This window comes from Lissotriton vulgaris, chromosome 9, assembly GCF_964263255.1.
Source record: "Lissotriton vulgaris chromosome 9, aLisVul1.2, whole genome shotgun sequence".
NCBI lineage: Eukaryota > Metazoa > Chordata > Amphibia > Caudata > Salamandridae > Lissotriton > Lissotriton vulgaris.
The window spans coordinates 1,224,242,303-1,224,259,643 of record NC_141697.1 but is presented as its reverse complement, the minus strand read 5'-3'; the positions used below and the strand labels follow the sequence as shown (position 1 = coordinate 1,224,259,643).

General features: G+C 43.4%; 1 protein-coding gene across 2 annotated transcripts in view; it reads left to right on the top strand.

Moving 5' to 3' along the window:
- Window positions 1–17,341, top strand: part of LOC147693099 (laminin subunit beta-2-like) — a 251,162-nt gene that overhangs the window by 161,515 nt on the left and 72,306 nt on the right. For both annotated transcript variants that reach the window (XM_086939355.1, XM_086939354.1), the window contains exons 14-17: window positions 3,190–3,325; window positions 5,675–5,833; window positions 9,113–9,240; window positions 11,518–11,638. In XM_086939355.1, coding sequence (XP_086795481.1) covers window positions 3,190–3,325; window positions 5,675–5,833; window positions 9,113–9,240; window positions 11,518–11,638 — 544 coding nt within the window. The remainder of the gene's footprint in view (window positions 1–3,189; window positions 3,326–5,674; window positions 5,834–9,112; window positions 9,241–11,517; window positions 11,639–17,341) is intronic.

Genomic DNA, 17,341 nt, shown 5'->3' with positions numbered 1-17,341 from the left:
CCCATACCACACCACACCATACCAGACCATACCATACCATACAATGACAGACATACCATACCATACAATGACAGGTTATACCATACCAGACCATATCATACTATACAATGACAGACATACCATACCATACAATGACAGGTTATACCATACCAGACCATATCATACTATACAATGACAGACATACCATACCATACAATGACAGGTTATACCATGCCAGACCATATCATACTATACAATGACAGACATACCATACCATACAATACAATTACAGGTTATACCATACCAGACTATATTATACTATACAATGACAGACATACCATACCATACAATGACAGGTTATACCATACCAGCGCATATCTCATCATAATATACAATAACTGACCATACATATCATACCATACCATAGGATGCTAGTCTCTAACAAACCATGCCATACTATACAGTCACAGCCCAGATTATACCATACCACACTACACAATAACAGGCCATGCTATATCATATTGTACAATAACAGGTGATGTCATTCCATACCATATCATACCATACCACACAATGACAGGCCATACCATACTATATATTGAAAAACCATACTGTATCTAAACAATGACCTGCCATAACATCCAATACCATGCCATACCATTCTATACAATAACAGGCCATTCCATGCCATATCATACCTTACCATACAATGACAGGCCATACCATACTATATAATGACAAGAATACTGTACCATATATTTACTCATCATACCATGCCATACCTGACAGTGGCCTGCCATACGATAGATACCATACTACACAGAAATCCATACCATACTATACTATACAATGTCAGGCCATACCATACTATACCATGATATACATCTTCAGGCCATACCATACCATCCTAGGCAGAATAACTAAAAAAAATACCAAAGTGAATAGATCCCGCATAGGCGAGACCTATTGCCTTTGCCAACGCCTATGTCTTTCCTACATATCATGGACAGTGCATTGCTTCACACTTACTGACATCCTGCTCACATGCCTTGCACAATACTTGTGCAAATTAAGCCACAGTAATTTAGTCATTTAAGAGTCTGTATTTGTCAGTTGGATGTTTCTATCTTTGTGACTAATGTAAAAGTTTCACAGGAATAAATTACAACTGAGTAAGGTGTAGTCACACTTCTATGTAAATTGTGCCCTCTGCATTATGAAGCATGGACCCTGAGAGTCAGAGACACTGACACTACGATAGAAACACAGACACTGAAAGGCAGGGCCTTAGACACTGGTGCAGGAAATAAACACAGACCCTGTGACAGGGAGAGACAGGCAGGTGACAGGAAAGAACACAGACCATATGACAGGAAAAGACAGGCACGATGACAGGAAAGAAACACAGAGACTGTGACAGGGAGAGACAGGCACAGTGACAAGAAAGAAACACAGGCTGTAACAGGGAGAGACAGGCACGGTGACTGGAAACAAACACAGACCCAGCGACAGGAAGAAACAAGCACTGGTACAGGAAAGAAACTCAGACTCTGGAAAGTATTGTGTGCATTGTGTATATCTCCAGCTAGGAGATATCTATATGTGCTAGTGAGTGTCTTATAATAAATACATATTTTTATAAATACACTGTGCGGTTCTTTTTCATTTAATCAATACCTACAAGATTACGTTCTGGTGAAATAAGCTGCTTTACACTCCTTCTGGGCTAAGCCTGAAGGCTGCTCTCCACAGCCACCACTTAGAGAGCTTTCTAGGGTTGTCTAAGACCACTCAAATCACCATAAGGGTTGTCTTGATTGGTGCAAGGTGCCCACTTACATAAGTGTACACCATATACCAAGCCAGCTTCAAACACTGGACAGCAGGTATCGCTCTGAGGACAGGCACGTGGTAATGCCAGAAAGCCCATGGGCTGTAACACCAATGTAGGTGGGAGTAGGAGAATTAAAGGGGCGTTTCTGACTCCCTGATCCTTTAATCCTTGGAATCTTTGCTGAGACTTCCAGGGAGTGACAACGCTGTTAAAAATCATAGCAGCACTGGCTGTAACTGCCCCATCACACAAGGACATCCCTCCTGACGAGGGCATGAACTGTTCCTCAAATGTATAGTAACCCCCTGCAGAAGCGCAATCTTGAAGCCGATTAGATGCTCAGGAAAGAGAGATAGGCGTCAGGATCCAGGCATGTTCATGGTTACTAATGTTAATAATAATTATGTATTTTGTTATGCATTTATACATTAAATATTTATTTAATTCATAAATAATTACTACTACTAATCATAATCATAATATATTAATACAAATATTTGTAGAAACACTATTGACAAATATATTCCTTTCGAATGGCCTTTACTACAAAAAATAGTGTCTTTGAGCATGTACGTCATTGTCGACTCTATTAAGAATGCCAAACATAACTACCTGTTTATTCTTCACGGGAAACGGCCACTACAACGAGGCCGTTTCAACGAAAACCTTAACCACGCATGCATTACAACGCATGCGTGGTTACAACGACAGCCTTTACCACGCATACCTTTACTACGAGGTACGTAGTAAAGGCATGTGTGGTAAAGGGTACAAAAAAAAAAGGGGGGTTGGGGGGGGCTTCCCCCCCCAAAAAAACACTAACCTTTAGACGAGAAGGAAGGCAATCGGCGTCGCAGAGGAAGAAAACGGCCGTTTCTTTTTTTCTACGTATGACGTCACCACGGAAAAAAAACGTGGAGAAGGACAAGCGTGAACATAGTATTCCGAAATAACGCATGCGTGGTAAAGGCATGCGTTACAACGGAGTTCGTTGAAAGAACATACAACCATTCTTCACACCCACACTCTTACAGAACTGTACAGGGAACACATCCTCATGCTCAACGCCGGAAAGTTTTCAGCACAAAAGAATCAGGCCTATTGGTTTTGTCAATGTAGTTTGATTTGCAGTAGAAATCTACTGTACTTGTAAATTCATTCATGTGTCAGTAACATGCATATATTTAATTTCGGTGACTGACTCATTCAAACCCTCCGTGCCTTACAGAGGCATTAGTCTGGCGTTACACACCTTGCGAACCCCTCGGCCAGTCTACTTATGCCCAAAACGACCTATGAGATAAGGATGCTCGACAGGCTATCTTGGGCACAGATGCTGTAACTGCTGTTGCTTCTCTCTCTCTCTCTCATGACAGGTGTGCTACTGAAAGTGGCCAGTGCAGGTGCCGCAGTAACATGGTGGGCAGACAGTGCAACCATGTGAAGTCTGGACACTACCATATCAATCTGGACCACTACACGTACGAGGCGGAGTTAGCGCTGCTACGACAGGTATTGGGAACACACAAAGGGGTCACAGATGGGAGGATAGCAGGTACCTCAACAGGCCTGACTCAGGACACATTAGTGTTTGAAAGGTACCTTTCATTGGACACCAAGAACTGCTACCTATAATGGCCACCCATGTTCCTTTCACCTTGTTTGATCAAAACACGACTGGCTCCATATGACCATGAGTAGATAGGCTAACTCTATATGATCATGTTGGACTCTGTATAAACTTGGCAGACTTCATAGGATCATGGCTGATACCGCAAAAACAATGGTTCCTTTTAGTTACACCCTTAGTTCATTCTATATAAACAGTCCTACTCACAAGGGTTAGACCAGACCTAGGACCTTTAACAAATCCCAGATAGACAGAGCCACCTTGGCCCGGGATGTAGAGTGTACGAGGGAGAACAACCAGGAGACAGGGGGTGGGCGGACGGGGAGGGGGGGACAGTTGGGTTTGCCAATAATGAAAGTCATGATTCTGGTGTTTACAGAACATAAATGGGATGCATCCGGGGACTGATATGACAAGCAACTCATGATTGAAATGTTATACTCCCAAATATTAATGGTTAAGAAAATGGAAAAGACTGATGTGAGATATGATGAGAAAATGAACAGAAATGTATGTCATCCTGAAACAGTCACGAATAAAGAGTTTTAAAAAAAAAAGAGCTGACTAATTCCATATAAGTATTCTCAGGTTCTGTATGAAGAATGGCTGACTGTAAACAATGTCTGATTTTATATATTCAGTTGATTACCATACAAACAATGGTTGCATGAGTGAGTGTAAGCAGTAGCTGACACTATGTAAAGAACACTAAACCCTAGGCAATGCCTACTGCTGTGAGACAATGAACAATGGTATATAAACCATGGTCAACTTGATAAAAGCAATGGTGGACTTCATGTAGGCAATTGCCGACTTAATATAAGCAATGGCAGACTTCATGTAAGTCATAGCCTTCTTCACGTAAGCAATGGTGACTTCATGTAAGTAATGTCCAACTGCATGTAAGCAATTGCCAACTTTCTACAAGCAATGGCTGACTTCATGTAATTAGGGATGACCAAGTAAGCAATGGCGACTTCATATAAGCAATTATGATTTCATATAAGCAATAGTGGCTTCATGTAAGCAATGGCGACGTCATGTAAGCAATGGCGATTTAATGTATGTAATAACTGACTTCATTTAAGCATTGCAGTCTTCATGTAAGTAATGGCGACTTCATGCAAGTAATAGCCAATTTCACTTAAGCAATGGCTACATCATATTAGCAATGCTGACTTCATACAAGTAATGCTGACTTCATGTAAACAATGGTGATTTCATGTATGTAATAGCTGACTTCATATAAGCAATGCTGACTACATACAAGTAATGTGCAACTTCATGTGAGCTATGTTGACTTCATGTAAGCAATGGCCGACTTCATGTAAGCAGTGGCAACATCACGTAAGCAATGGCAACTTCATGTAAGTAACAGCGGTCTTCACGTAAACATTGGTGACTTCAGTGCTCGATGCTACATGCACAATGTTGCATTCAATATAGAGGTATAATATGTATAATATCCAACTTCCAATCCGCCATTATACGCTCTATATGAAGAACGGCAGACTCTACATAATGCTTGATTATACATACATAATGCACATATGTATGAAAGTATTGGCTGACTCTGTGTTCTTGTTGCTGACTGCATGTAAAGCACGTCTGAAAGCCTCTCTGAAGAAGACTCCTGCACAGTGGCCCTCCCATTAACAAAGGTCCATGGCCAGATGAGACCCATCACACCCATTAACCCTCAGAAAATAGCTAAAGCTACAAATCATCCTGAAACAGCCACTAAGCTTCCTCCATTGAAGAGGCTACTGGGACACAAGCCAGGTTTGAGGAGAGCCACACAAGTGAGAAACGAGGCACTCACAGGCATACATTGGAACTGCTCCATGCTCGAGAACATATGGGGGTCAGTTGAGGCACAGTGATTGCGGTTATCACTGAACTGTGTGCCCAATGCGTGTACATGGCTGGCTCAGCCATGCAGCACCTGACTGCAACCTTCCTTTGACCAGTCACCTCATGTCACACCAACATAGACTCACTGCAGGTTTCTGCACACACACACACCTTAGTTCACTAGATCTGTTACATCCAATTTCCATCCACCCATGACCATATGTATAAAACGGATAGTTACAGAGAGACAAGAGCTGATTCCATGTAAACAATGGATACCAATTAATTACTGCCCACTTGGCAACTGCCCCATGCACATCCCAATAATATAAGCCTTGTTGCATGATCTCTTTTTATTCCTCTTTCCTCTCTCCCAGGGCTGCACGGTGGTGGAGCGGGAGTACCCTGTGGGCCGCCCTGCTACGTGGACTGGTGCTGGATTTGCCAGAGTTCCGGAGGGAGGTGTTTTGGAATTCCAGATCAACAATGTCCCTTTTTCCATGGAATATGACATTGTAATCCGCTATGAATCGCAGGTGAATATTAGCACTGTTGCAATTGTCCAAGATCCAGCTCCTTAGATTGCAGTACTCTCAAAGGGGGGTTTCAGTCCTATTTCTAAAGTCACCTTCATTGCTGGGGCTTCTTCAGGTGAACACTTTCTTGATCAGTGTAGAATACAGTTTGATCACTATTTTGCAAACATCCAGTACCAAAAAGGACTTGGGGCATATTTACAATGAATTGGCATAGGGCAGCATCGCAGATAATTTTGCAGCACTGCTGTACATCAATTTGAAAGGGCAGGAATGCAACGTATTTACAAAATATGGTGCATTCCTGTCCTTTCAGCCGGCGCACATTTTACCTCTGTGCGTCAATGCAGGCACCCTTGCACTATGGTGGAAGGGTGTCTGTGTTGTTGGCAGGATTGTTTTTGTGCAGGCAGTGACCACAAAAAAACAACCACAAGAGGTATTTTCCTCTTGCTATGTGTGTTGAAGTATGTAGCACACATGTAGCACACATGGACAGAGGAAAGAACGAGGAGAAATGTAAACATTTATCCTCGTTACGCCTGCTCTAGAGGTGCAAGGTTTTGGCGCTCTCCCAGGTTTACGGGATATTGTAAATCTGGGGCAGCGTCCAAGTCTATGGGTGTAGTAGGGGAACACCCACTGCAGCACTCATGGAACGACTCTGATGCAGAGTATAGCAATGCAGCGACTTTCGCAGCTTTGCCTTACTCCATATCTGCAAGGCCATGAAAACCCACGCAGGGTGGCTTTACGTGGCCTTGTTGATATAGCTAAGTCCTGTGCACCACCGGATCATCACAAAAAGTGAATTTACGGTGGCACACAGGTCTTGTAAATAAGCCCCAAGGTCTTTGGGCTATCCAGAATGCTTTGACACACTGTCGTTCCTATGTTATGTGTGGCCTGTGCCTAGAAATGTTCCCAATACTTCAAGTCTATGCATCACTCACCTAAAAATGTTTAACCCCCACTGATATTTCTGGATGCTCTCTTACACACCTGGCATGACCCCAGAGAATAAAACATGAATCTGCAGTGTGTTGGGTCTCAATTTAACACAGTAATAAATCTCTGCTAAATGTGTAAGTTAGAATGTAACCCCTAAACCACCCACACCCAAAAAAGAAAATGTCAAACCCTTGCTAAGGACTTTCACTGATGCTTTTGAGGGCCCGAGGAGGACATAGTCTGTGGTGAACTGTGGCTGTCAGCTGCCATCTCTATAACCTGGACAAAGTCCCATTTTCATTCTGCTCCACACATCTGTGATACAGAGCCCCACAGAGCCAGCACCACCACTCAGGTTCACGCCTCTTCTATTGTATGGCTCGAATGGCAAGAGGGGAAGTGGAACTGCTCTTCTGCAGTTGGGAGAGCTAAGAATTGCTCCATCACAAAAAGCTGAGTGGTGACGATACTGCCATCGTCACTGGACACTCTCACCGTGAGGCTTATTGCTGCCAAGAATGGACCTCGGTCCACGCTACTAGCACCTAGAGATCTATGGTGATTGGCGCTCTACAAATATAATCTAACGATAACAATAACAAGATTCCGTGCCCGAACTCCCTGAAATGGCGACCACGCTGTAACCAGACAGCTACACACTCATTATTGTTTTTTTATACTTTGAATTACCTGGTTTTGAGCAACCAGACCTTCATCCATCATTAAATAAATCTGTATTAACCTGTCGTTAAGAATCAATGACAAGGAATCGGATTACTCCCATAATTCATGGTTATTAGCCAGTCAGGTGTCAAGTTATCTCAGGTCTCGATATGACCTTTCCACCAGTACAATGAATGACTAATTGAAAATTAAGAGCAGAGACACAGTGCATTTCTGGTTATATGGTTTACAGAAGTTCAGAGTCATTTTCTTGCCTCCTGTCCTGCATGAAGTTTTGTCTGATCTTTGCACCTCTCTGCCTAAGATCTCAGGAGTCGGTATTGAATATCCCTCATATTGCTCCGATGGGAAGGCGCCAAAGAGCTCAAATAGACACTTGAGATAGAATTTGGTCCTGCAATTATATTATATTTATCTAGCCGAGATTCCCTTTCTCATATAGCATTATGTCTTTCAGCCGATGTCTGACATTTAACATAGATCCGTGTGCTAGCCAGCCTCAGATGTTCCTGTGCAGCTTCTTCTTGTCCCTTGTCCCTGTCCCGTGCGTCCGCGGAAACGGAAGTAGCTGCATAAAGTCATAACAGTGGTAGGTTTGCTTAAAAACAACCACTTATGGTAGAGTGTCCTCCTTTGGTATAAATCACCTCAACCCGTTCTTTCAGCAGCATAAAGTCTTTTTCGCTTTGAAGGAGGCTCACACATTAAGAGTCAGGTTGAGGTCTCACTCAGAGCAGGCTTTCTTCACACCTCTGGTCAGATGATCCATGACCTGAACAGTAAATGTGACTCTGTTCAGAGATCTTCCTTATGCAAAACAGTTTGTGGGAACTGTAGAGGCTTCAAATGGCGTCTCACCAAAAAGGAAGCCATCCTAAAGATCCCTTAAGTAACTAGGAGGAGCCACTTTGGACCCCTTCGAATGCTCCTTTACTTCTTCTGGAAGTTATGCGATTATGTTAGTGAGGTTTTATTTATTTTACATATATTTTTTTTTCCCAGTTCGCTGACGTCACACCGCCTTTTATCATTGTTGTCTAAAGGGAAGTGATAGACCTTGTCCTACTGTGTCATCAAATATTCTTATTAGTTCTCACTCCAAAGAGTTATCAAAATTATAGAGGTCTTCTCTTTCCCAACTCACCCAATCCACTTTCTACCTTTGATTGTTGCCATGTATTCTGGATGTTGCTTCCCAACATTTTTATAGATGGCAGTAGTGGCATTAAGCACCCTTTGACCCCTTGAAGATTCTACAAGGTAACCATGCTGTTCAAGTTTACAATGTTCGTGTTCAAGTGTGAGCCAGAGAATCCAATCAAGTGTAATCAACAAATCGTGGTCTGCTCACAACTGGCCAATAATATGTCTCTCTCTATGCGCATCATTACATATGTAGCCTGTGAAAATGTAAAAGGATAAATGAAGAACATTATTTTTAATAGCTTTTCTGTGATCTGCCATCAAATAGCATCAGACACTTGCATTTGAAACTGAGAAAGAGCAAGCATGGAAAAATAGGGTTACAGGTAAGTAAAGCTGTCTTAATCTAAGTTTGTTGAGGTTTAATTGCTTATCCGTTGAGGTACCATCTGATAATTCTAAGGGACGTCTTCTAAAGTTAGTATGTGTATGATCTTTCAGTTCCCCGAGAAATGGGAGGAAGTGAAAGTTTCTATAAAGCGTCCAGGACCCATCCCCACCAGCAGCCCCTGCGGTAACACCATCCCTGCTGACGACCTGATGACGGTGTCCCTGCCGCCCGGCGCCAGGTATGTGTATGATATTTAGGCACAAGAAATGATCCTCCTTTTCCTGTACTGACCGAGCACAAGGGCATAGGGTCACCTCACCACAATTATTTCGTTCCCAAAAGCTCATATTTAAATTCTGTAAACCATGACTGTTGAACAAGCTGAAAATCAGATGGCAACCGTACGATTGACATTTTAAACACAGGCCAACCTTAACTATGGTCAGTCTAAATGTGAAAATGCACAGTTAATACATTCACGTGTACACATGTTAATGTCCATATAAATACAAACATTTAATATGAAAAAATACCTCCATCAGTACCAGCTAGTGTCCGAAGATTAACGTCTCTAAACTTACAAAGATGACTCCCAACTTGTTCTTTACGGACACATTTCTAAATGCTAAAAATTATGTTGGAGCGTCCATATAAATAGGAGTCAAGGCAATATCGCACCTGATGAAGGCCCTTCATGTCCCCATACAGAAAGCAAGGCTGAAACGACACAGCCAGGCTGTAAGGAACTGATAGGGAAACTCCCCAAAGGGCCTGCACTAACTGCATCCACCTGTGACCCTCCCTCAGGACCCACAGACTCTGGCCCACCACACCACTCCACACCACAAAGCTGCTACTCCTCCCTGGCCGGAAGCGAATATACAGGCCAATAAGGGCAAGAGACATTTCTCAATACAATAACCTGTCCAAGAGGAGAACTTAAAGGGAAGAGACAGCACACATCGGCCACCTACCCATTTACACTGAATGTATAGATATGGCGTGTCCCTAATCTGGCCTGTAGCCTTACAAGACATGTCATTATTGTCCTGATTTAGGGCCCTGCTGTGTAGCATGTTAAGATTAAACTGTAGTTAATGTCACTGGCTGCTGTGCTGAATGATGTGCATTAACAAGGAGCTGAACATAACAACTCTTTCAGCAGCATCTTATTTTTCAACCAAATTCCCATTGTTAAAACAGACCGAGGGAGGGTTCACAACAAGAAGGCCCACTCTTATCTAAAACCCAGTTTTGTGGAGCGGTGCAGCGTGTGCTCCCAGCACCCTGAGGTAGGAGCCAATGCTGCCAGGTCACTCCCGCACCCTCACGCAACCGTAACCGACCTGCCACTCAAGACTGCAGCCCCTGCACTGACCCCTCCTAAGGAGGGAGAGCATGTGGGGTGACACCACCCCAGACTGTTTCACCACCAGTGAAGGTGAAGAGGGCCAAAGTATACCCCATCGGCCCATCCCTAACGAAGGTGCATGCCCAAGCGCCAAGAGAGGTGAAGAAAATGGGATGACCCACAGGTCCACATAGATGAAACTGAAGACCACCCCTGCACAGAATAGAAGAACCTGCCCCAGTCTGTGATCAGGTTTGATCTCACCAGAAAATATCAACAAAGACTCCTCCTACCACTTGCTTTGACAACAGGCAGGCCACCGACCTAGTGACGACGACATAGCAAAGGCAGAGCAGAAGAACCAGCGATAGGCCGCGTGAATGCATGCCGGAGTCTCTACACCTCGACTCCCAGTGCTGTCCTTTTAGTTTTGTTTTGTGTTCCCTGCTTTCATTCTTTGATCTTTCATTGGTTTTTAGGAGGAATGTAATTTTCATCAGGACACTTCACGGTTAAACCCATCTCCACGAGGGCTGGCCTCGACATATCCCCACACCTATCCCGCACACTCGCCAGCGGTCAGGGGACTCTGCAAATACAATGGAGCTGAGCTCACAACCCTGCAACACAGTTACAACACAAGCTGAGTGTCTGTGTCATTCTTGCAGCACAGAGCAGGCTGGCACCACACCAAAACCACACACGCCACGGTCTCCGGAAGTGGGTCTATGCCAAATAAATAGCCACAATAATAAGATACATTTAACAATACATATCAGTTCTAGATCAAGGCCAAAGTTTTCAGTGTGTGCACTGTTCATTCAATCAATTAGACCATTGTATGGGCATTTGATGCTCAAGGTGTCAATATGATCAATTATCAGTACTTGCCTTCCTTTCTCCCTCCATCCATTGCCAAGTCCTTATTACACAATACAGCATCTCTGGTCATTCCACAGGACTGGTGCAGCATGCCCTGCTAGTGTCTGATGTGTGGAAATCTGCCCTGTTCTCCCCTGGTTGTTCCCTGAACTGCACCTTCAAGGAGATTTTAAATCCATGATCTTGGTTCATAGGAGCTGCACAGAACTATCAGATCTTCAAGCAGTGCTCCTACAGAACTCCCTGCCCTCCCATCTTGACCAACTGCATCCTGTTTTACAGATTCGTCACCCTGCCACAACCAGTGTGCTTGGAACGTGGCGTCAGTTACACCATTCGCCTGGATTTCACCCGCTACAGCTATCGCGAGAAGATTCCCAACGCCAACGTGCTCATTGATTCGGTAAGAAACCACTCGGACAACAATTGAGGAGATCATGTATTCTGAATGACTATTAATTTAACATGGAATGTGTTGATGTTGGCTCAGCAAATCAAAATATGGAAAAGATCTCCTACCTTTAATAGGTCATTGTTGCCCTTTTTGCTCATTATCACGCCTCCTCTTCATCCCATAATTGAAAGCAAGGCTCCCAGTTTTCAATTTTTTGTGATTTTTACAGATAAATGCAGACAGAAATAATTATATTTCCTTTCTGTATTTATTTTTAGAAGCAGAAAAATACAGAAAAATGGGGCATCTTTTCAGTGACTCTCCATGCGGTTGTTCATGACTCCCAGGCCAACGGCTGAGTCGGTTCACCGCATGGGGAGTTAAAAAGCTGGTTGAGATTTCCTTAATCAATTCATATCTCATTGTATATTTATTGTATAATGCTAAAATGTTCTAATAGGTGTATTGTTTTATTTTATTTGGCTATTTAATGTGTTTAAACCTGACAGGCATCACAGTAGGATTGCATATTTATCAGGTAAATAAATGTGACAATATTCAACTGTTGACTTACTTTACTCACAAAACACAAAACAAATATGGATAAATACGAATAAGATGGGCAAAAAATAAATATGGATAAATACAGACAGAAATGTTGAAAAAATAAATACCATCAAACTGGGAGCCCTAATTGTAAGAAAGGAATTAAGAGTGGCAGGACTCTGGGAAAGCGAGGCTCCTACACTGAGCATCAGTATTCCAAACGATACATAGCATTGTATTGTATGGGCTTATGAGCACTGTTTAATAATAAAAAGATTTTTTTTAAGTATTCCAAATGCTCATGGTCTGCAAACCCTGATCCCTTACCCAGTATCCAGTTCCCTTAGTACCTTCCATTTGTGAGACTACAGCTGGTCTGTGATAGGAAAGTGGCATCTGTACTGTAACAACCTGTTACACTTTAGTAGTGATGCCACAATGGGCATTCCTTGGGAGGGACCTAGGAAGATTTGCAACTCTCATTTAAACAAGTAGACTGGACTTGCTGTTCAGCTTTAGTTCCTCTGCACCTTTTCCATCTGGAAAGTCACCATCATTAGGAAATAAAAGACATTTAGGGCATTGTGTGTATTTATTGCATTACTGAAGCCCATAAAAAGAAAGCAGGAATCTATTGCATGGTACTAAAGCCACTTTTGAAACTTATATTAAAACATCAAAACACATGTAAGAAATTACAAGCTTCACACTGGCCTCTTTTATTTTTATGGTGTAGTTTGTTGGGTCTGGCTTGACAACGCAGCTGTCTGCAGGACCAACTGTTACCAATTCTTTGACATATGAATAAACTGTTCTTTCTCCCTGCCCAGAGGGGTGTTTTTCTGTCAGCTCATGCTGTTACCTGTTTGGTGTAACATCCTACCTCCTCTGGTAAGCTTGCATGCAAAGCATGAGGGGTTATTTGCCAGGAACTCACAGATGATGAATCGCTGGCTGAGTCTCATTAATATTTCATCCCAGTTTTTCTCCCGCTAGACAACTGATCCATAAAGAAGAAAGACAGACATGTGCTAGTGGAATCAGGGAGATGGAGGCAGAAGACATGGATTGGTAAATCATTACATGGCTGTGTTCTTGGAAGAGAAGGGTAGATCCAGGTAGCGCCTGGATACCCTCACAAGTGACAAGAAGCGCTCTACAAACCTACTGATTGATTGATCCATGATAAAGCCCATTGAAATTCAAACCAATGGTTTATCGGGAGTAGGAAGTGGGCACAACAGACTGGCTAGTTTTTGATGAGTGTGTTTCATTAGCGCACATATTCAGCTGTCCTTCACACATGTCTTCAAATCTTTAGAAATAGCACCAGAAATGTCATGAAATTAGACCATAAGTCATCTCCTTCCTCCAAAATGTCCCCTTACAAGGGCATCATGGGAGCCAAAGAGAACCCTGCTCCTCAAAAGAACAACCAGGACTGTAAATCTTTCCTTTGTGATAAAGTAAACTTTCACATTTGATTCTATGGCATGGGTCTCCTGCAGCTGTTCGTCTTTGTGCTTCACATTCGTTTTGTTGCAGGGATTCTGCTCCTACACAGAACTGTGCACAGAGTCTTAGGACCTTAGTGAATTAGGGTGTGCCAAAACTCACCTTAGTACCCAACATCCCCTACCAGACTAGCATCAGTGTCTCATTGGCTCTTCGTCCTATAGCAAAAACACCAATGATTAGACAACCCAGAACATGCGACTTAGGGTACCTCAGGGAATGTGGAAAACAAGAACACTCTTGTTATTCTCTCACACCAGGCCAAAACATGGAGTAAATGGAGACACGAGCAAGTTTGAAATATTTATTTATAGCGCCGTGATCTCATATGCAGTACTTTAGCTGATACAAGCAGACATATTATTAGAAACAAGATTGTCAGCATAGTTACTATTCCATAAAATACAAAGGGAGAAAGCATGTTAGAATGCTAAATGGAAACAGGTTTAAATATACCTATATTTCACCCTCCCTTGCTAGTAGGTTATTTTTTAACTACAGAAGGTCTCTCAGGGTTACATAGGTGGCCCCATACCTCTAGTATTTAGCAGAAGTGGATCACATCAGATTCAGCACAAGCTCTCAGCATACGAATGTTCTCCAATTGTGTGTTATCATGCCTATGCAGTGCATTATTAAACACGCCAATATCAGAGGTAGCAACAGCTGCATATATGTAATGGCGGAACGTGCACTGATCAGTTAGAACAACAGCCACGGTGTCTAAGATAACCGTGACGGTCTCGGCTCACACTGTACAGACTAAACTAACGAAGCAGCTTAGAAATGCAGCAAAACAAGATATTCTCATGTGAAGCAAAATACTCAGTGTTCTCTAAACAATACCACAAGTGCGTGTCGTGTGCAAAGCAGAGCAGGAAAGTAAAAATGGTGTTTAAACTTGTAATAAGCCCATGCTAACTTAACACTGTGTAAATGTACGGGTCATCCCCATGACAGTTTAAGACTTCCTTCAAGTAGATCAAAAATGTCACCTTCAGATCCATGAAACGCCCAGGTGTTCCTGAATATATTAAAGCCAATACAGAAATGGTACCAAGGAGTGCAGTGATGTCTTTGCAGCATGAAATCTCTTCTAGATTCACATGCCCTGCACAATCCCACTATCTACTGGTTGTTCCTATTGTCCTCAAATGTTTGTTAGTTTATAGTTTGGGAGGCTGCAAGAGGGGAGCTGCTATATGACATCAACCATAATCCCACAATTCTGGAGGTGATAGTGGTATGTGCAGGATTTTTCTATTAGCCTCAGCCATGATATGTGACTCTCACATCTATGTAAACGCTAAGGGTGGACTCGAATTGACTACACGATCAGACATGTTCGAGGCATATGAGCTGCAGATCCTACATTTAGCAATAGATCGCCACCTGGTGTTGGGCTCGGATGATTGCAGATTGTTGTTGTCTTCTTGGAAGAAGTCTTTTGTAGTCACGAGATAGGTGACTCCTCCCTTGGACAATACTGCGCATGGTCATCGACTCCATGCTCAGATTGTTTTTTTCCGCCACTGGGTTCGGATGAAAGTTTTCCGCTCCGGCTAGAAAAATACTTTTTCTACTCTTTCGAAGCGAGAAACTTCAAACAAACTTCTTTCGACATCGAATCGACTTTCGACATCACCAGCTACATTCCGGTGCGTCGACGTGGGCCGTTGGGCCCATCGGCGCCGTGGGGCCTACGCCTCATGGAAAGAACTCCTTTCAAGAGATGCCCGGTATGTCGAGCAAAATTCGCTCATAGCGACCATCACGAGGTTTGCAACCTCTGTCTCTCGCCAGAACACGACGAGTCGACCTGCACAGCCTGTGCTTCCTTCCGATCGAAGAAAACAATTCGAGATCGGAGGGCCCGTCGACACGAAATGAGAAGTTCAACACCAGCACCGGAGGCCATCTTTGAAGAGGAGATTGTCGAAGAAGACGTCTCCGAGGACGAATATCCAATCGAAGATATCTCCGAGGACGAGGCTCCACTCGGCGCAGAGGAGGACTCGCCTGATCTACAGATCATATCGGGGGCAGAGGATTCGGACGATTCGATCCCGTCTCGACAACCCGTGAGTACATCTGCCCCTGCACGACAGACATTACCCAAACAGAAGGCAACGGTCAGCACTCCGCCCAAGGGGCCCAGTCGAGAAAGACATTTACCCTCTAACGCCCCGCCTTCGGGCCCGGCTCCGAGGAAAGACAATACGCCTTCCGGTGCCTCGGCACCGAAGAAACACCATGTGCCAGTTACACCTCCTCCGTTGGCACCGAAACATCCTTTGGCACCGAACATAATAAACACTTCGGCGCCCAAAGACAAAGACACTTCGGCACCAGTACCATCGGCGCCAAAGACAAAAACTGTACCAAACCCGAAAGCTTCGACTCCGAAACCTTCCAGTTCAAAAAACAAAGAGGGGAAGCCACAGGCCCAGCAAAACCTGTATCCATGCCGAAACCTCTAATACCGAAGACCCCAGATAAGGCTAAACAACATTCAGCACCGAAAACATTGCCAAAAGACTCAACTACTCCTCATAAGGCAAAAAGTACTAAACAACCTCTATCGGCTCCGAAAAAATCGACGCCAAAGAAGATTATAGAAGAGGAAGAACTGTTTAGACCAGATCCTAGACAGAAAAGAGTCCAGATTAATCCAAAAACTGGACATGTGGAAGCAATCCCTTATAAGAAGAGACCAGCAGCCACACCACTTACACCTGTGGTCCCTGCAAAAAAGGACTGTGCAACTTCTCCAATGCACCCTTCCTCTCCTTCACCTTCTTCCTCTCCTGTTACTCCATATGTAGAACCTATAACTACTCCTATTCACTCTCCTGCATCATCACACCACACTGATGAGGAGTATGATTTGGGTGGGGGGGATAATGTTACAGAACCACATACATACCCTTTAGATGAGGATGTTAACGCAGAATACCCTAAGGATGATGAGGATGCATATAGTTTTTCACCAAATAATGCACCAGACATCCCTGATCCTCAGTACTACCCAACAAAACCTTCCCCTACAGAGGACAGTATTGGTTTTAACCATTTGTTAAACAGAGCTTCACTTTACCATGGGGTTCCCATGCACTCTGATGCCATTGAGGAGGACTTATTGTTAGACACTTTCGAACAGTCACAAAGGTCTACCCAAATATTACCAATGATTAAGGGAGTCATAAAACATGCTCCAGAGATTTTTAAAGATCCAGTAAGGTGTAGGGTGTTAAATCCTAGAATAGAGAAAAAGTATAGGCCATCACCAGCTGATCCAGTCTACATTAAGGGTCATCTGCCACTAGACTCCTTGGTAGTGTCTAATGCGCGCAAAAGGGCCAATTCTGAAACTTCTGGGGACACACCCCCGCCTGACAAAGAGTCCAAGATCATTGATGCGTCAGGGAAACGAATTGCTGCACAAGCAACAAACATATGGTGCATAGCAAACACACAGGCTTTGCTCTCATGCTACAACAGGGCTCATTATGATCAACTAGAAAAGTTAATGGAACACCTACCAGATCAACACAAAGATCTAGCCGCAGAACTTTTACAAGAAGGCAAACTAATTTCAAATGCCTCAATTAAATGTGCACTAGATGTAGCTGACACAGCATCCAGAGCAGT